The sequence below is a fragment of the Mobula birostris genome, chromosome 3 (assembly GCF_030028105.1).
Source record: "Mobula birostris isolate sMobBir1 chromosome 3, sMobBir1.hap1, whole genome shotgun sequence".
Classification (NCBI taxonomy): domain Eukaryota; kingdom Metazoa; phylum Chordata; class Chondrichthyes; order Myliobatiformes; family Myliobatidae; genus Mobula; species Mobula birostris.
The window spans coordinates 170337679-170359151 of NC_092372.1; the positions used below are offsets into that span (position 1 = coordinate 170337679).

The following is a 21473-nucleotide window of genomic DNA, read 5'->3' on the forward strand; positions in this document are numbered from 1 at the left end:
CTATCATTCTTGACTCCTCTGTGGACCATAGCGCTGAGTATCTCAGCTTTGAACATATTCAATGATCCAGTCTTCACAGATTTCTAGAATGGAAAATTCTGCAGAATCATGACTCACTGAGAAAAGAAACTCCACCATATTTCCATTTGAAATGGGTAATTTACTTTTTTCAATATATGGTGTATCTCCTGGTTCTAGATTTCTTCAAGCAAAGAAACATTTTCTCAGCATCTCCCTTGTTGAGCCCAATCAGAATCATCCAAATTTTAATTAAATATCCTCTCCTTCCTTAAAATTACAATGAGTTTTGGCTCAACCTGTTCAATCGTTGGATCAAAATTTCATGCCAGGTGCCAAAACAGTGAACATTTTTTGAATACGCACCAATTATTTTGAAGTATCCTTAAGTAAGGAGAATCTTTGTAGTCTTCTTGATGTGATCTTCCCACTGTCCTACTCGCCATCTCTTTCACAATGAAGGGTATGATTTCATTATAGCTTACTGTACCTCCCTGCATACTTCCTGTGTTTCAAGCACAACAGCATCCAGATCCTTCGTACAACATTAGCAGTGTTGAGGTTGAGAGGGTTGAGAACTTCAATTTCCTAGAAGTGAACTTCACCAATACCCTGTACTGGCCCAGCCACATAGACACAACAGCCAAGAAAGTTCAGCAGTGCCTCTTCTTCCGGGAGACTAAGAAGTATCAACATGTCCCCTTTAACCTTCACCAATCCTTATTGATGCAGCATATTGAACACATCATATCTGAAAGCATCAAAATTTGGTGTGGTAACTGCTCTGCTGATGGCTGCAAGAAACTACAGAGAGTTGTGGGCACTGCTCAGCAGAAAGAAAGGGTGAAGAAGCCAGACTAACAAGCCACGTGAGTGGGGAAGGGAGGAATGAAGTAAGAAGCTGGAAGGTGGTAGGTGGAAAAGGTAAAGATTGGAGAGGACGGAATTTGATAGGAGAGCAGAGTGAACCATGGGAGAAAGGGAAGGAAAAGGTGGTAGGCAGGTGAGGAAAAGAGAAGAGATAAGAAGGGAGCCAGAGTAGGGGATGAAAGAAAAGAAAAGGGGGAGGGGGAAGATTACCAATGTTCATGCCATCAGATTAGAGACTACACAGATGGAATATGAGGTGTTGCTCCTCCAACCCGAGAGTAGCCTCATCGTGGAAGTAGAGGAGGCCATGAACCAACAGTGGGGATTGGAATTAAAATGTTTTGGCTACCGGGAAATCCTGCTTATTGCAAGTGAGATGAAGTTGCTTGAAAAAGTGGCCTCCCAGTCTAAGTCAGGTCTCACCCCTGTAGAGGAAGCCGCATCGGGTGCACCAGATACATTTGAAGAACCCAGTGGATTTGTCGCACCTGGAAGGACTGTTCGGGCCTTGAATGGAGGAGAGGGAAGAGGTGAATGGGCAAGTGTTCCACTTCTTCCATTGTAGAGATAAGTGCTAGGAGGGAGGTAAATGGGGAGGGACAAATAAACAAGAGAGAGACTGATCCTTGCAAAAACTGGAGAGTGGCGGGGTTTAAGGTGAAGATGTCATTGTTGGTGGGATCACATTAAAGATGGCAGAAGTTGTGGAGAATGATATGCTGGATGCAGAAGCACATGAGGTAGTAGGTAAGGGTGAGAGGAACTCTATCCCTGTTAAAGCTGCGGGAAGATGGGTGTGGGCAAACATCTGAGAAATGAAGGAGATGCAGGTGGTTGAAGCATTGATGGTGGAGTAACAGAAACACCATTCTTTGAAGAAGGAGGTTCTAGAGGTTCTAATGTTCTGGAAAGGAAAGCCATATCCTGGGGGGAAAAATGCAGTGGAGATGAAGGAACTGGGAAAATGGAATGACATTTTTACAGGTGATGGTGAGAAGAAGTATAGTCAAATTAACTGAGAGATTGTTAGGTTTGTATAAAAAAAACTATCAATAGAAAGTTTGTCTCCTGAGATGAAAACAGAGAGATTGAGAAAGGGGAGAGAGGTGTCAGAAATAGACCAAGTGAATTTAAGAGCAGGGTGGAAATTGAAGGCAGAGTTGATTATATTGATAGCCTTAGCATGGCTGCATGAAGTAACAGTCATCAATGTAGTGCAGAAAGAGTAAGGGAGGGTTACCAGAGAAACTTGAAACATGGAATGTTCCACATAGCCAACGAAAAAGCAGGCATATTGTGGCCCATGTGGATGACCATTGCAACACCTCAAGTTTGGAGAAAGTGGGAGGAGGTGATAAAAAGTGTTGAGGGTGAGAACTAGTTCTGTCAAATAAAGGAGGGTGGTTGTGGAGGGAAGCTGATTGGATCTGTTGATCTGTTGTCAAGAAATAAGCAGAGAGGTTTAGGTCCTTCTTGATGGGGAATAGAAGTGTATAGGGACTATACGTCCAAGATGGAAATGCCGAGATCAGGGCCAGGGAATTGAAAGCTGTAGAAAAGATCAAGGGGATATGAAGTGCCACCGATGTATCTGGGAACCAAGGGGAACAAAATAGAGTAGAGGTATGTGGACATGAGTTCACTAGTGCAGGAGCAGGCAAACATAATGAGACTACCTGGACAGTCAAGTTTGTGAACCTTGGGTAGGAGGTAGAAATGTGCAATGCAGGGTAAAGATCGATGAGATTGGTAGCATTGGATGAATTGATCTTCTGAATTGATGAGGTTGGCGATTGTGCAGGAAATAATGGCCTGATGGTTCTGTATGGAGTCCTTAATAAGGGGTAAGTAAGGTGAGGTGTCTGAGAATTGCCTCCTGGCCTAGCAAAGTAGAGGTCAACCCACCAAAGTACAACAGCACCCCCTTTGTCTTCGGGGTTTAATGGTGAGGTTGGGATTGGAGCAGAGAGAATGCAGGGCAGTGTGTTCAGAGGGAGTAAGGTTTGAATAGGGGAGAGGAGTGCTGAAATCTGGACAGTTGATGCCTCATTTGCAGAAAACCAGAAAACCAGGGTGTCCACAAATCAGAGAAGAATCAGGAAAAGGGGTCATTGATGTGGGGTGGGGAATCCTTGCCAAAGAAGTAGGCTCAGACACAGAGCCACCAAAAGAAGAGCTTGGCGATATGGCAGGCATGGATCTCATTGAGGCGCGGGCAAAGGGGACAAAGATGGAGTCCCTGCTGAGGACAGAACATTCTGCCTCAGACAGGGGAAGGTCAGAGGGGATGGGGAGGGCATGGTAGGGTTTAGATCTGGGATCAGAGGCAAAAGGCTTAGAGCCATCAGAGGAGAGGAAAGGGTTGGGATGTTCAGGGAAGATAGGATGGGGAAGAGATAGAGGCTACCAGGAGTGAAGATGTGACGGGGTATCCTGAGACACTTAAGGTTAGTGGGGAGTAGTGGTGAGGGAAGGGGAGCCCTGGGACCCACTGGGAGTGAGAAAGGTCTTGGTCTGGAGGTGGGGGTGGCTGAGTTAGGGACTGGAGCTAACTTCCACAACAAGCAGGATTTTCAAGTGGTCATCCATTTCAATTCCAACCCCCATTCCTATTTCAACATGTCAGTCCATGGCCTCCTCTACAGCCATGAAAAGGCCATTCTCGGGCTGGAGGAGCAACATCTGGGTAGCCACCAGCCTGATGGCATGAACAGCAATTTCTCTAGCTTTTGGGAATTTTCCCCTCTTCATTTCCTCTTCTTCCATTCCCCACTCTGCCTCACCTGCTACCTCTTCACATCTCCTATCTGTCTTTCACCTCCCCCGGTGCCCCTCCTCCTTCCCTTATTCTCATGATCCAGGCTCCTTCTTCTTCAGATTCCTTCTTCTTCAGTCCTTTGCCATCTATCACTCCCAACCTCATTTCATCTCACCTGTCCCATCCACTTGGCTTGACCTTTCACCTTCTCCTCCTCCCACCTTCTTATTTTGGCTTCTTCCCTCTTCCTTTCCAGTCCTGATGAAGGGTCTCGACCTGAAACATCGACTGCTTACTCCTTTCCATAAATGCTGCCTGACTTGCTGAGTATATGTTACTCTGGATTTCCAGCATCTGCAAAATCTCTTACTGTATGTCCTGTCCATACTGTATGTCCTGTTAATAGTGCGCTCTGACCTATGTGAATAGATGTTACACTATGCCACTGTAATTGAACATAATATTTGAAATCAAATGGGCAATTGGAGCTCTGAGACGAGAAGAGTGTACTGTATATTCAATCAGCCAACTGGCCAAACATCTGGTATTAGAACATTGGGCACCTGTTTTGCTTACTTTCGCTAAAGGCCAGGCTTGTTAATCTCACAGAGGAGTATAGATTCAATAGGCTTTGAAACAAAAAATGCATATTAAGAGTTCCCCGAGCTAAATGTTAGCTAAAATAAAATGTCTTTTTCCAGAATGTTGGTAAATGTTAGCTTGTCCTGTGCAATATCTTTAAAATTGCTGTAATGATGAAGTGTAAATATATTACATATAGTAGCACATAATGGCAAAATTTCTGATTAATCTTTGCAGGGAATTCATTCTGGTGCCTACTTGACGTTGTACCAATTAAAAATGAGAAAGGAGATGTAGTTCTTTTTTTGGCATCCTTCAAAGACATAACTGTTACCAAAGTGAAAATTGCCCAGGAGGATAAAAAGGAAGGTCAGTGTTTCATCATATATCTTTACCTTAGTTATTGAAGACCAGCAGGATGTAGTTCTTTTTATCACTGTAGATTCCTTGTTAAGTGCAGTAAGAATGTTTTCTTTTACACAAAGAAAGAAAATTACATTGTATGATTTTGTTATTGCTGTTTATTTTCTGAAATAGTAATTTGTCACATATGAAGCACAGAAATTATGTTAAATCTAAGTTAATTTTATTACAATTCTTCAAATCCTGTTGTCTACATATAAAATATTTTCAATGCACTAATCTAACCCAAATGTAATTTGATTTTCTTTCAAAATTCTGTGTTAAATATTTGCAAGCTTCATTTTTGATTTTGGTTAAATTTAATATTTTAGCTCAATACACAGACCTATTTCTTGTGTCCATTGATACTATTGTAATTGCTTTTTATTTAATAAAAAAACAAATCAACAAACAGCATATTGAATCTGAAGCAGTGACAATGGATATTAAACAAAATAGATCTATGTCAGAGTTCATTCTTCCTCCCAGCATGACTAATCTATCAAATAAGCATTTAATTCAGTCTCCGTTTATCTATCTTCTATTCTGAGATGGTGTCCTTTGGTCCTAGACTCTCCCACTGTTAGAATCATCCTAGCCACTTCCAGTCTTCCAAGGCCTTTCATTATTCAGAAGGTTCCAATGAGATTCCACCCCCCCCAACCCTATTCTTCTAAACTCCAGTGAGTATGGGCCCAGAGCCATCAAATGATCCCCATGCATTAACCCTTTCATTACCTTGATACTTCTCTGGACCCTCTCCAATGCCAGCACATTCTTTCTTAGATATGGGGCCAAATCTGCTCACAACACTCCAAGTATGCTCTGTCCTATGCCTTATTGAACTTCAGAATTACATCCTTGCTTTCATATTCTTTGTCCTCTCAAAATGAATGCTCACATTGCATTTGCCTTCCTTACTACCAACCCAACCTGCAAATTAACCTCTAGGGATTTCTACACTATGATTTCCAAATCCCTTTGCACCTCTGATTTCGGAATTCGCTCTCCATTTAGAAAATAGTCTGTGTCTTTATTCCTTCTACCAACATGTATGACCATACATTTCCCTACACTATATTCCATCTTCCACTTCTTTGCCCATTCTCCTAATCTGTCTAAGTCCTTCTGCAGACTTCCTCACACTTACCTACACCTATCTTTGTACCATTCACAAACTTGGCCACAAAGCCATCACCCACATCATTCATGTATAATGTGAAAAATAACAGAATCAATGTGGACCCCTGCGGAACACCACTAGTCACTGACAGCCAATCACTCCTTGCCTTCTGCCAGTCAGCCAATTTCTGTCCATGCTGGTATCTTTCCTATAGCACCATGGGCTCTTATCTTGCTTAGCAGCCTCATGTGCAGTACATGTCAAAAGCCTTCTGAAAATCCATGTAAACAATAACCACTGACTCCCCTTTATCTATCATGCCTGCTAGTTCTTCAAAGAATTCCAACAGATTTGTCAGGCAAGTTTTCCCTTTAAGGAAATCATGCTGACTTTGGCTTATTTTATCATATCCCTCCAAGTACCCCAAAACCTTATCCTCAATAATGGATGAACATCTTGCCAAGGCTGAAGTCGGGCTAAGTGGCCATTTGCCTCTGTCCCTTCTTATAGAGTGGAAAGATATTTGTAATGTTCTAGTTCTCTGGAACCATTCGAGAGTCCAGTGTTTATTTTAAGATCACTTCTAATTCATCCACAATCTCTTTAGTTAGCTCTTCCAGAATTCTGGAGTATAGAATATCTTGTCCAGGTGACTTACACATCTTCAGACCTTTCAGCTTCCAAAGCATCTTCTCCTTAGTAATAGAAACTGCACCTCTGTTTGCCCCCTGACACTCTCTAATCTTTGGAATACTATTGTTGTCTTCCACAGTGAAGACTGATACCACATACTTATTCAGTCCATATGCTGTTCCTTTGTCTCTCATTGCTACTCTTCAGCATCATTTTCCAATGGTCTGATGCCCAATTTTGCCTTTCTTTTACTCTTTATCTATTTAGAAAAAAAAACTTTATTAAGCTGTTTTATATTATTGGCTAGTTTACCTACATACTTCATCTTTTCTCTCATTACTCTTTTAGTTGCCTTTTGTTGTTTCTTAAAAACTTACCAATCTTTATTCCCCACTAACCTTTGCTGTATTGTATTCCCTCTATTTTACTTTTATACTGTGGTTGACTTCGCATGTCAGCCATTGTTGCCTCAACTTCCATTAAGAATGTGTCTTCTAATTTGGCGTGAACCAATCCTGTGTCTACCAAATAACTCCCAGAAACTCTAGCCATTAAGAAAACTCATGTTCTTGATCTTCTGAATTGAGGCAATAAGATGTAACACCTGAGAGAACTTTCATGCTCTTTTTTAAAATAGTGTTATGGGAAAGAGTAAGGAGAGCCTCAGTTTAACATAATTTGAATGACAGTGCAATTTCAGTGGAGGAGTAGTGGAGCATTGGCATTCTGAGTCAGAGACAAAAGTGAGAGCAACTGAGCCTTGGCTAACAATAGTCATAGAAGGATTTTGTACAAGAGAGATTGAAAGTAGACTTGTAAATGCAAGTTACATTATGTGTTATGATGTACAAATGTAACTTGTTGAATTTGAGACCCAAGTGAATGAGAAAGAGTTGTGAAAAATCAGAGGGTGCGATATTAATAGGTTATATCAGAAAATAATGTGGCATAAAGGAGTAAACTTGTACTGACTCTTAAATAGTACAATAGAAAATATTAACATTAGCAAGATGGTAAGGCATGGTGGCATGCTGGTTTACAGCACCAGTGATCTGGGTTCAACTCTGCTGCTGTCTGTAAAGATTTTGTATGTTCTTGCTGTGACCATGCAGGCTTTCTCCGTGTGTTCTGGTTTACTTACATATTCTAAAGATGTACAGGTTAGAGTTAGTAAGTTGTGGGCATGCATTGTTGGTGCCGGATGCATAATGGCTCTTACGGGCTATGTTGTTCATTGACATTTCACTATGTTTTGATGTATCAATGTATTGTACATGGGACAAATAAAGTTGATCTTTAATCTTTGATCTTCACTGTGATCATTGCATTTAATATTTGATTTGGTGCCACTATGCGTGGCTGTATTTCAACATCAGTGTTAGCTTGAAAAGAGTAGATGATGTTCAATGCAGTATAGTTTGAAAAACTGTGTGATGTTAAGCTAAACTCTACAATATTATCATTGGAAACAGAGAGTGATATGTTTACATATCAGTGCTGATAAAGGTTATTGGCCCAAAAAGTCAACTGTACTCTTTTCCATAGATGCTGCCTGACCTGCCGAGTTCCTCCAGCATTTTGTGTATGTTGCTTGGATTTCCAGCATCTGCAGATTCTATCTTGTACAGTATAAGTTTACATAGACTGTTTTCACCACAAATTTATCCATAGGAATTTATAATTCCAAGAGCTGACAAAAGTATGACCACAATATGACAACAGAAGATAAGATGTTGTAGACAAGAAATGCACACAGACGTAAAAGTTTTGATATTTCACGCAGTTGGTACTGACCTCCCATTGCAACTCTTGTAAATGACTGAATGACTCAAACCCAATCATTAAATTTCTGATTTTCAATAATTTCATGACACCATTTCAAAAAGATACAAAGCAAAATTCAAGACGCACTTAAGATTTTCATCAGCAGATAAGCTGAGGTAAGGATAGAGGCAAGATATTTGATGGACGTGAAGATGGTCTTTTTAATGGAATAGATACGGAGATAGAGCTCGGTATGAACAAGATAGCAAACATTTTGGTTTCTCCTGAGACAGCAGTAAAGAATTATGTTTGAGGTAAGCTCTGAAAAATATCTACATCAGGAATTCTGCAGATGCTGGAAATTCAAGCAACACACATCAAAGTTGCTGGTGAACGCAGCAGGCCAGGCAGCATCTCTAGGAAGAGGTGCAGTTGACGTTTCAGGCCGAGACCCTTCATCAGGACTAACTGAAGGAACTCGGCCTGAAATGTCGACTGTACCTCTTCCTAGAGATGCTGCCTGGCCTGCTGCGTTTACCAGCAACTTTTATGTCTGAAAAATATCTATTTGGTTTTCCTATTTATTCAGAAGAAACTGCACTCTAAAATCTAAAATTTGAAATCAAACAGTAATATCTGATAGCTTTTAACAATTTTTAAATGCTCCTCTTAGCAATATTTAAACTATTCAAACATTTTAATAGTTTATGCAAAACTTCTTCTTTTCACAGATGCTGCCTGAACTGCTGAGTTATTTACAGCATTTTCATTTCTAATTTCTAGTTTCTGTAGATTGTTTAGTTATTTACTTTTTAGTAGTTTTAAATGTCTCTTAACTATTAGAAGCAGAACTATTAAAAGTAAATAAGTATTAACAAATATAAAATCCATTTATTAGGAATACTAGAAAACATTAAAATAAAGTAAAATTGACAAAGGCAGTTAACCTCTTTGCCACACTATTGCTAGATCTGTTGGAGGATGTGATCAGATGAGTCCACTGATAGATACAACGTCAGGCCTAGAGATGAGGTATTCTGGACTTGGGCAGATACTTTGTTCTGGGTTTAAAGTTTCCAATTAATATTGATTATTAGTCAGCAGGGCAGGGGTGCTTCCTTTCAACAAAAGCTGAAGGAAATACTTTCATCCAGCAAGTAGAAGGTTTATGAACATCACTCCTGGAACAACCGTGAAATAGTTGGACAGGAAAAACTAGTGGGGAGACTGTTAGTCATTCTGTCATTTTGTCAATGTGTTCAGTTATCTCCCAGCAACTGCTTGACTCCACTTACTAGCTTTGATCCCATAAGCCTTGGACAACAGAAATCTGTTAATACAAAAGCCAACAATCTACTGATGTTGGGACTCTGAAATTTAAAAGAAATACAAACTGCTTGAAATACTCAGTAAGTCAAATAGCATCTGTGGAGAGAGAAACGAATTAAGGGGTATGGATGTCCTGGACCAGCAGTCGTCTGAAAATATGATAGCTCCTACCCACCATACTTCTGGATGTGGATACCTTCTGACCCTATATCCCTCTGTGCAAATACCCCAAATCTGACAAGTATCTGGCAGGGTAGAGGTATCCTGCGATCCCACTCTTGGGGTACCTGTCAGTTTGCCGTTTGTCACTAGGGTTTTGACAGTTTTTAAATGCACCTGATAATCAGAGACATTAAAAATTAAAAATAATGAACACGGTAAACATTTCTGAATAATTAAATGGATTTAAATAAAATTAAATAAGTAAATCACTTGCCACCACTTACCTTTACCACAGCTCATGTGGCAGAAGGTTTTATCCACTTTCTCGAAATATGCTTCCTGGCCAAACTTTCCAGGATCAATTGAAACAATTAAAACTAAAAACAATATTTATAAAGTAATAATAATTTTAAAATGCATTTAACTTACATTGATTCATTTGTAAACAGTATTTGTTAGAAAAAAGTAATTAAAGCGTATAAAACCAACCATCGACTTTGCAGCACAGGTTGGCTTCTCCATTGAAATGAATGGGGCACAATGGATGCATCACTTCCAGCTGGTGTAATATGAAGGAGTCAGATATGAAGTGTAAATAACCCTTCAATTCAGCGCCTTGTGTAACTATATTTGAATTCGATGTGCAGGCTTAGAATCAGGAATGTATTGACGCACACAATAGATCCAGGCAGCCATTGTCTCTGAAATGACCAGCTAACTATTAGTTTAATTTGGTGCAATACACAGAAATTTTTTTTTTCCTCTGGAACATGGCTTCTACCTTTTTATTCTTCAGGCTACTTGGGGTAAAGAGGAACAATCTGTTAATTGTTTGAGTTATATTTTGTACTTTTTCAGATGCTTTTAGTTCATGAGTAATGGTTTGTCCATAATTCCTAGCTTGTCACTTTACTCTGGTATTTTTTTTAAATCTCAAAATGGATAACCTAAAACTTGCAGCCTTTAAATTCAAATGCTATTATTTTTGCAACTCAGTTTAACCTGTGGAAATCTCATTTCAACTCTCAACACTTGCATTTTTTATAGTGCGCAGCTTAATGTGATCAGCAATTTTGGATATCTGCCTTCTCATTACTCCATCTAAATATTTTTAAGTATAATGAAAAGCTGATATTAGGGTGCTAATCTCTCAAGAACACCATAAATCACATCCTGCCAGTTTGAGTGCAAACCTATTATCCATACACTCCAGCTAATGTTCCATAATGATCTTATTCTCATCTAAGTCAAGAGGTTGCCTCTAGTTCCTTAGTCTATCATCAATAAGGCTGAAAGGATCTTTAAACCTGGTCAGCAATTTTTTTTCCTCAACAGAATAACAAACATAATGCATTACATTCATGCTTCTTGATCATTTTATTAAATTTTTAAATTAAATTGTAATTAATCATTTATAACAAGCTGTGGAATCCTACACATCTGACCTTTGATGACATTCAACAGCGTGAAATTGATTATATTCCAAAAATACACAACTGGCCTTCATCCTTTCTTTCTGAACAGGTGAAAATGATAGACTGTGTCTTGTGAAGAATGCTGTGCCTCACAGCTTGAGAAAATGAATAATGCTGAGAATGATGACAAAATTCAAAGGATATCGAACAAAACTATTTCCACTCTTGGAAAGTTAGAATATGTGTCAAAAGGAATTGGTGTTAAGAGGCTGTGATCCTGGAAGTGCCTGGTTAATAAATGGCAGTAAATTTGAACCTTCTTTGTTACCTTGAACCCACTGCATAACACCTAAGCTCAGTAAAAAGCTGCAGATCAGTGGTTTAACTGGAAATTGTGAATGTGGCAGGAATTTACACAGATTTTAAACATTACAGTACTCAAATAGAGCTATTCTTCAATTTATGAATCAGAATCAGGTTTAATATCATTGACATATGTTGTGAAATTTGTTGCTTTAAGGCAGCAGTAATTGCAATACATAAAAACTATTCATTAGAGTAAGTATATATAAAAAAATAAAAATTATATTAAATACATAGTACAAAAAGAGAGGAAAAAATACTCAGGTGGTGCTCATAAGTTCATTGTCCATTCGGAATCTGATGGAGGAGGGGAAGAAGCTGTCCCTGAAACACTGAGTGTGTGTCTTTAGGCTCCTGTACCTCCTCCTTGATGGCACCAATGAGATAAGGTCATGTCTTGGGTGATAGGAATCCTTAATGATGAATATCAACTTTTTGAGATATTGCCTTTTGAAGGTGACCTGGATGCTCGGAGGCTAGTGCCTATGATGGATCTGGCAGAGTCTACAAATTTCTGCATCTTTTTCCGATCCTGCGCAATGGCCCCTCCATCCAGATGGCGGTGCGACCATTTAGAATAATCTCCAAGATGTGTCTGAGAATGTGTTCCTAAATGTTTTCCTGAAGAACATTTCATGAAGCAAAATCTGATTGAAAAAATCCAGTGTATTCTTCCACAAGAAGTGTTGCATGCTATTCATTAAAGCAAAAAAAAAACACTTTATAAAGTAAAGACATACCCAAAGAGTCAATGGTGCTGTAGTGCAGATTTATAAACTAAAGATAGGTAAACTGAGGAATTGCCGTGCTCATATTTGCAAAGCATCATGCTGGTCTACAGTAAGACTTGTAGACTCTGGTTGCTAGAAGTGATTTTGCATTGCTGCTGTTTTTTCGATGATGCACTAAGTCCGCATTCCCTGGACACCAAACTTGGCTCTGCAGTGCCTGTTACTACTGAAATGGTTCCAAAGTGCAGTTTGATTTTTATACATGAGTTGTAATACTAAGACAAGTATTAGCATGTGTGGTGTTAACATCCACCGGGTGTATGCCGAGGCAGCAGCTTATGTCAACATGGATCCCAAAGCTGCCAAATCAAACTTCAACAAGGCAGTCTATGCCATGTTTTAAGCTTACAGAGCTGAATATGTGTTCAACAGTAGGAAGGACTATTTCATGGAATTATAATAGGCAAATGGATCACTAATCAGCATCTATCGATTGCTGATTTCAAGCAGAGTTTTGGGAATCAGATCTTTTTTAAGGGTTTGTTAGGAATGAGCACAGTACAGATCCTTCAGCGCACAAAGTTGTGCCAACCTTATAACCTACCCTGAGATCAATCTAACCCTTCCTTCCTACATACAGTAGCCCTCCATTTTTCTATCATCTATGTGCCTATCTAAGAGTTTCATCAGTGCCCCTAATGTATCTGCCACTACCACAATTCCTAGGAGGGTATTCCATGCATTCACCACTTTGTGTAAGGAACGCAGTTCTGACATCTCCCCGATACCTTCTTCCAATCACCTTAAATTATGTCCCTTGGTTCACTTCCACTCCAGAAGAAAGTCTTTCGCTATCCGTTTGATCTATGACTCTTATCATCTTGTAGACCTATTTAATTTATAAAGTGTTTTTACTTGCTTTTCTAAATAGCATTCCACTCTCCTTGTATAAAAGTATACTGGATTCTTTTCATTGAATTTTGTTTAAAGAGATGTTCTTTAAGAAGCTATTGGTGAGCCGCCATCTTGAACTGCTGCCTACTTTCTGATGAACGTACTCCTAGAGCACTGTTGGATAGGTAGCTCAGGGATTTCAACCCAGCAGGAAAGAAGGAACAATATATTTCCAACGGTGTTCCTTTGTGCCATCATCCCTTTTCCTTCTCAGTGATAGAGGTCTCAGGTTTGTGAGGTGCTGTCAGAGTAATCTGTGTGGATAACTGCAACACATTTTGTGAGTGATACATACAGTACTGTTGCCATGGTGCATTGGTGGGGGAAGAAATCAATAGTTTGGTCAGATAAGGTGCCAACAATGTGACACGTTCTGACTTGTTGATGTTGAAGTTATTTGAGAGTTGAAGTTCAAACATCTAAGGAAGTAGAAAATATTCTGTCAAACTCTGGATAAAAGCAATTCCTCCACAATCTCCATCAGCACAGGAGCATCACAAGGCTGTGTACTTAGCCCCCTGCTTTCCTCGCTTTACACTTATGGCCGTGTGACGAAGTACAGCACTAACACCATATACAAGTTTGTTGATGACACCACTGTTGTGGGCTGTATCAAAGGTGGTGATGAATCAGCATACAGGAGGGAGATTGTAAATTTGGCAGGTAGTGTAATAACAACAACCCCTCACTCAATATCAGTGACTGCTTGTAGACTTCAGGAGAGGGAAATCAGAGATCCATGAGCTAGTAATCATTGGAGAATCAGAGGTGGAGATGGTCAGTAATTTTCTGGGTGTCACTATCTCCGAGGACCTGTCCTGAACTCATCTTATAACTATAATTGCAAACAAAGCACGACAGTGCCTCTACTTCCTTAGCAGTCTGCGGAGATTCAGCATGTCATCAAAAATCCTTGACAAACTTCTATATATGTGTGGTGGAAAGTGTGCTGACTGGCTGCATTATAGCCTGGTATAAGAACACCAATGCCTTTGAGCAGAAAATCCTACAAAAGGTAGTGGATTCAGCCCAGAACGTCACAAGTAAAACCCTCCCAACTATTGATCACACCTACATGAAGCGTTGCAGTAGAAAATCAGCATCTATTATCAAAGATCCTCACCACCCAGGCCATTCTCTTTTTTTTGCTGCTGTCATCAGGTAGAAGCTACAAGTGCTTCAGGACTCAAGTGCACCAGGTTCAAGAACAGTTCCTACCCCTCAACCATCAGGTTCTTGAACAAAAGGGGATAACTACACTCATTTAAGGACTCTTTCATCTTGTTATTTCATGCTCGTTACTTATTGCTATTTATTTATATCTGCATTTGGACAGCTTGTTGTCCATTGATCCTGTTTACAGTTACTGTTCTATAGATTTGCTAAGTAAGCCCACAGAAAAAGAATCATGGTGTTGTATGTGGTGACATCTACGTACTCTGATAATAAATTTTACTTTGACTTTAGATGTACCGCCTGTATGACGTCAATATTTTATTGAAACACTTGTAGTTGCAATAATTATATGACTGATCAAACTGAGTTTCCAGTTAATAATGAACCCCCACAAACCTCATATCACCAGAATGTTGAGAGTCAAAGCTGAGTGATTAGAGTCTTCATTGAAAGAAACAGCCATTTTAGCATCAGAACTAGATTCAGAATCAGACTTATTGTCACTGACATTGGCTGTGAAATTTGTTGTTTTATGGCAGCAGTACAGTGTAGGCATAACAAAACACTTAAGTTACAATAAAAATAAATAAATATTGCAAAATAAGAATAGCAAGGTGGTGTTTATGGGTTCATGGACCATTCAGAAATCTGATGGTAGCAGGGAAGAAGCTGTTCCTGAAACATTGAATGTGGGTCTTCAGGTTCATGTACCTTCTCCCAAGTGAGAGAAATGAAAAGAAAACGTGTCCCAGTTGATGAGGGTTCTTAATGCTGGATGCTACCCTCTAGAGGCACAGCCTTTTGAAGATGTTGTGAATGATAGGGAGGCTTGAGCCCATGATGGAACTAGCTGAGTCAACAACCCTCTAAACCATCTTACAATCATGTACATTGTTGCCCTCATACCAGTCAGAATGCTCTCCATGGTACTTCTGTAGACATTTCCTAGTCTTTGGTGACATACCAAACCTCCTCAATCCCCTAATGAAGTATAGCCCCTGGCATGCCTTCATCATGATTGCATCAATATGTTGGGTCCTGGATAGATCCTCTGAGATGTTGATGTGCAGGAACTTAGCTGCTCACCCTTACCACTGCTGACCCCTCAACAAGGATTGGTATGTGTTCTTCCAACTTGCCCTTCCTGAAGTCCACAGTCAGTTCCTTGACTTTGCTGATGTTGAGTGCAAGGTTATGCTACTTCAGTGCCAAGCAATGTTACTAGCCAATGCATGGAAATTTTCCTACACCAGTTATGTGGTTCATGCGCATTAGCATCAAAATCATGGGTCTCAGAAGAAGCCGTTGCTCTAGTTGGCCATCTTTTCCAAAATGAAGACACAAATGCCGCATTAGCAATCCTCAAAAGGAATTGCTCAAAACTGCTATTGAGAAGTTAGGTTTTATTTCTGTAACTTTTTAGAGCTGAAAAAACTGTGTTTCTAGTCACCCCACAGTAAATGTGTAGGCCACTGCAGTCTTAGCTGGTGACTATCTCATGATCTGATTTTTGGCTTGTTGGGAATAAACAAATTAGGCTATCTGGCATTGACTTCATTAGGCAATTCCAAAGACAATAAAAGTTCTTGTTATTTTTCTATTCCTCCTCCATTTGGAGCAATAAGCCATTTGCTCAGCAGTGTATCATTAAAGCCTTGTATTAAAAATAATTCATAATTAGGATACCCATAAAAATCTATTTTATAGTGAACAAGAATATTCCTAGATGTTGTGACAATGTTTACTTCAAAACTACGATGTTTTATACCTGTTTCTATTATTTTGCACCTGCAAATTTTTAGCCTCTATAAAAGTAGAATTCTCTGAACCATACTATTTTTGTGTAAATTCCATCACCTGATAGAATATTCTTAAATCCATTTATGTCGCAAAAGAACATCAATGACACAAAAAATCCTACAACATTCGTTGCCATCAAGGTTGCATTTATTGTACATCCATATTAAATTTCAATTAAATCAAAACATTCTTAGAACCATTGAATTGTTTTTTGTAGGCAATTTTCCTTTGAAAAGAAACAAGCATTATTTAAATATGCAAAGGCTCAGTACTGAGCACAACTGAATATTCCTTCTGTTTGAGGTTTGAAAGACAGCTGTGTCATTTTGCATTAGTTACTGCAGTTTTGTACTTATTATTTCGTGATCAATTACGTCTGACCCAAGAAGACTTCTACAAACAGAAAAAGAAATGTGCTTTCTATCAAAGCATAAAAGAAGTTATGAAAAGAGAGTACCTTAGAAGTGAAGAATGAGTAGCAAAGGTTGCCTGTAAATTTGATCTGAGTCCAACACTAAAGACAACTTGGACTTTTATGAGCAACAGCACAATTATTTTACAGCAGGATAGACAAATATCAAGTTGTCTCAATATTGTGAATAAGTATTCCTTCAGTTTACCCCAATGGGAGGTTGCTTTTGACAGAGACACATCATTTACATCTGTGAATATTTGTCACAGCCATCAGTTAACTTACAACCTTCTAAATGGTCCCCCTAATCAGCAACAAAGTTGAATTTTTAAAATCGAAAATCAAATGCAGCAAGGCATGTGATCTGGATATTTGTGTTCATTTCATTGAAACTGTATGTTTATTTTTTTAATTATCAATTTAGATACAATAAAAAGTTCATCAAAGTGTTGGAAATATTCTCTATATGGAGAGTGACATGGAGCTGCACTTCATGTCAATATCACTTCATCAGAACTTCCCCTGAATACATTCCCCAGTGAGTACCCTTCCCTTAAATGTTCTTGCTAACATTCCCATTGCTTTTCTCCAGCCTAATGACAAGCAAGTAAGTATTAAGAAAATAGCCTGCATACTTAAATGAAGATAGGTAAAGCCAATTTCTGTTTTAATAATGCCATCTTACAAAACTGCATGATGTAATAATAACTATAAATTACAAGAAATATATATTTAAAAAAATTAAATATGCTGTGTAAAAAGAGAAGGGGAAAATAATGAGTTTTATGGGTTCACTGTCCATTCAGGAATCTGATGGTGGAGGGGAGGAAGCTGTTCCTGAAACATTAAGTGTGTGTCTTCGGGCTCCTATATCTCCTCCTTGATAGTAGCAATGAGAAAAGGGCGTGTCCTGTGTGATGGGGGTCCTTATGATGGACGCCACCTTTTTGAGGTGTCGCCTTGTGAAGGTGACCTGGATACTGGCGAGGCTAGTGCCGATGATGGATCTGGCAGTGTTTGCAATTTTCTGCAGCTTTTTCTGATCCCGTGCAGTGGCCCCTCCATACCAGGTGGTGACGCAACCAGTTAGAATGCTCTCCATGGTACACGTCTAGAAATTTGTGAGTTTCTCTTGTGACATACAAATTCTCCTCAAACTTGTAATGAAATATAACTGCTGCTGTCCGTCCTTTGTAATTGTATCAATATGCTGAGCTCAGGGTAGATCGTCAGAGATGTTGACACTGAGGAACTGAATTTGCTCACCATTTCCACTTCTGATCCCTCAACTTACTCTTCCTGAATTTCATAATCAATTCCTTGTTCTCACTGATGCTGAGTGCACGGTTGCTGCTGCAACACCACTCAACCGGCTGATCAAATTTGCTCCTTTGTACCTCCTCATCACAATCTGAAAGTCTGCCAACAATAGTCGTGTTATTGACAATATGGTCATGGGTGCAGAGAGAGGGAGTGGAATAAGCAGATGTCCTTGAAGTGTGCCAGTGTTGATTATCAGCGAGGTGAAAATGTTACTGTGGTCTCCTGGTGAGGAGGTCAAGGAGCTAGTTGCAGAGGCAGGTACACAGGCCCAGGTTTTGGAGCTTGTTGGTTAGAACTGAGGGTATGATTGTGTTGAAAGCTGAGAAAATAAACAAAATAAGCAAATAAGCAGACGTCGGACATACTATGGCTATTGTCCAGGTGATCGAAGGCCAAGTGGAGAGCTAGTGAGTTTGCAATCTGTTTGCACCTATTGTGGCAATAGGCAGACTGCAGTGGATCCAGGTCCTTACTTAGGCAGGAGTCACTTCTAACCATGACTAACCTCCCAAAGCACTGGACAATAATACTTGAGGCAGCTCACCTTGCTCTTCTTGGCCATTGGTATCCAGGGACAAATATAAATCACAAAATAATTGATTGGAAGTATGAAGGAAGTATTCACCTCCTTTAATATGACATACTAAATTATCACTGGTGTAGCCAGTTGGTTTTAGCAGTCACATAATTAGTTAAATGTAGATACATGGGAAACAGTCAGGAGAGGGAAGGGCAAGAGTCAGATACTAGAGAGTACCCCAGTGGCTCTCCCCCTTAACAGTAAGTATTCCTGTTTCAGTACTGTTGGGGGAGATGGCCTACCTGGGGAAAGCAACAGTGGTCGTGCCTCTGGCACAGAGTCTGGTCCTGTGACTCAGATGGGTAGGGAAAGGAAGAGGATAACAGCAGTATTAGGGGACTCTATAGTTAGGGGGTCAGACAGGCGATTCTGTGGATGCAGGAAAGAAACATGGATGATAGTTTGCCTCTCAGCTGCCTGGATCTGGGATGTTTCTGATCGTGTCCACGATATCCTGAATTGGGAAGGTGTACAGCCAGAGGTCGTGCTACAAAAAGGATGGATTGCACATGAATCTGCGGAGACCAATATCATGGCAGGGAGGTTTGCTGAGGCTATTGGGGAGAGTTTAAACTAAAACTGCTGGGGGGTGGGGGGAGGTGGGAACCGTACTGAAGAGACGGAGGAAGAGGCAGTTGGCTCACAAATAAAGGAAATTTGTAAACAGTGCGAGAGGGAGGATAGGCAAGTGATAGAGAAGGGACACACTCAGACCAATGGTTTGAGATGTGTCTATTTTAGAGCAAGAAGCATCATGAACAAAGCGGATGATCTTAGAGCGTGGATCAGTACTTGGAGCTGTGATGTTGTAGCCATTACAGAGACTTGGATGGCTCAGGGGCAGGAATGGTTACTTAGAATGCCAGGCTTTAGATGTTTCAGAAAGGACAGGGAGGGAGGCAAAAGAGGTGGGGTGTGGCACTGTTGATCAGAGATAGTGTCACCGCTGCAGAAAAGGAGGAAGTCATGAAGGCATTATTTACTGAGTCTCTGTGAGTGGAGGTTAGGAACAGGAGTGGGTCAATAACTCCACTGGGTGATTTCATAGACCACCCAATAGTATCAGGGACATCAAGGAGCAGATAGGGAGACAGATTCTGGAGAAGTGTAATAATAACAGGGTTGTCATCGTGGGAGATTTTAATTTCCCAAATATTGATTGTCATCTCCCTAGAGCAAGCGGATTAGGTGGGGTAGAGTTTGTTAGGAGTGTGGAGTATGTAGATAAGCCTACAAGAGGAGAGGCTGTACTTGATCTGGTATTGGGAAATGAACCTGGTCAGGTGTCAGATCTCTCAGTTGGAGAGCATTTTGGAAACAGTGATCACAATTCTATCTCCTTTACCATAGCATTGGAGAGGGATAGGAACAGACAAGTTAGGAAAGCATTTAAATGGAGTAAGGGAAATATGAAGCTATCAAGCAGGAACTTGGAAGCATAAATTGGGAACAGATGTTTTCAGGGAAATGTACGGCAGAAATGTGACAAATGTTCAGTGAATATTTGCGTGGCATTCTACATGGGTACATTCCAATGAGACAGGGAAAGGATGGTAGGGTACAGGAAACATGGTGTACAAAGGTTGTTGAAAATCTAGTCAAGAAGAAAAGAAAAGTTCAAAAAACTAGGTAATGATAGAGATCTAGAAGATTATAAGGCTAGCAGGAAGGATCTTATGAATGAAATTAGCAGAAGGGGCCATGAGAAGGCCTTGGTGAGCAGGATTAAGGAAAACCCCAAGGCATTCAAGTATGTGAAGAGCAAGAGGATAAGACATGAGAGAGTAGGACCAATTAAATGTGATAATGGAAAGTGTATATGGAACCGGAGGAGATAGCAGAGCTACTTAATGAATACTTTGCTTCAGTATTCACTATGGAAAAGGATCTTGGCGATTGTAGGGATGACTTACAGCGGACTGAAAAGCTTGAGCATATAAGCATTAAGAAAGAGGATGTGCTGGAGTTTTTGGAAAGCATCAAGTTGGATAAGTCATTGGGACCGGACGAGATATACCCCAGGTTACAGTGACAGGTGAGGGAGGAGATTACTGAGCATCTGGCAATGATCTTTGCATCATCAATAAGGATGGGAGAAGTTCCAGAGGATTGGAGGGTTGCAGATGTTGTTCCCTTATTCAACAAAGGGAGTAGAGGTAGTCCAGGAAATTATAGACCAGCGAGTCTTACTTCAGTGGTTGGTAAGTTGATGGAGAAGATCCTGAGAGGGAGGACTTACAAACATTTGGAGAGGTGTAATATGAGTAGGAAGAGTTAGCATAGCTTTGTCAAGGGCAGGTCGTGCCTTACGAGGCTGATTGAATTTTTTGAGGATGTGACTAAACAAATTGATGAAGATAGAGCAGTTGATGTAGTGTATATAGATTTCAGCAAGGTATTTGATAAGGTACCCCGTGCAAGACTTACTGAGAAAGTAAAGAGGCATGGGATCCAAGGGGACATTGCTTTGTGGATCCAGAATTGGCTTGCCCACCGAAGGCAAAGAGTGGTTATAGACGGGTCATGTTCTGCATGGGGGTCGGTGACCAGTGGTGTGCCTCAGGGATCTGTTCTGAGACCCCTTCTCTTCGTAATTTTTATAAATGAGGAAGTGGAGGGATGAGTTAGTAAATTTGCTGATGACACAAAGGTTGGGGGTGTTGTGGACAGTGTGGAGGGCTGTCAGAGGTTACAGCAGGACGTCGATGGGATGCAAAACTGGGCTGAGAAGTGACAGATGGAGTTCAACCCAAATACGTGTGAGGTGATTCATTTTGGTAGGTCAAATATGATGGCAGAATATACTATTAATGGTAAGACTCTTGGCAGTGTGGAGGATCAGAGGGATCTTGGGATCCGAGTCCAGAGGACATTCAAAGCAGCTGTGCAGGTTGACTCTGTGGTTAAAAAGGCATACGGTGCATTGGCCTTCATCAACCATGGGATTGAGTTTAAGAGCCGATAGGTAATGTTACAGCTATATAGGACCCTGGTCAGACCCCACTTGGAGTACTGTGCTCAGTTCTGGTCATCTCACTACAGGAAGGATGTGGAAACTATAGATGTGAAAGTCTCCCT

General features: G+C 40.2%; 1 protein-coding gene across 1 annotated transcript in view; it reads left to right on the forward strand.

The window, feature by feature from the left end:
• kcnh8 (potassium voltage-gated channel, subfamily H (eag-related), member 8) overlaps nt 1-21473 on the forward strand; it is a 450065-nt gene that overhangs the window by 242837 nt on the left and 185755 nt on the right. Inside the window, exon 3 of the mRNA XM_072254419.1 lies at nt 4466-4597. Within this exon, the coding sequence (XP_072110520.1) occupies nt 4466-4597 (132 nt within the window). The remainder of the gene's footprint in view (nt 1-4465; nt 4598-21473) is intronic.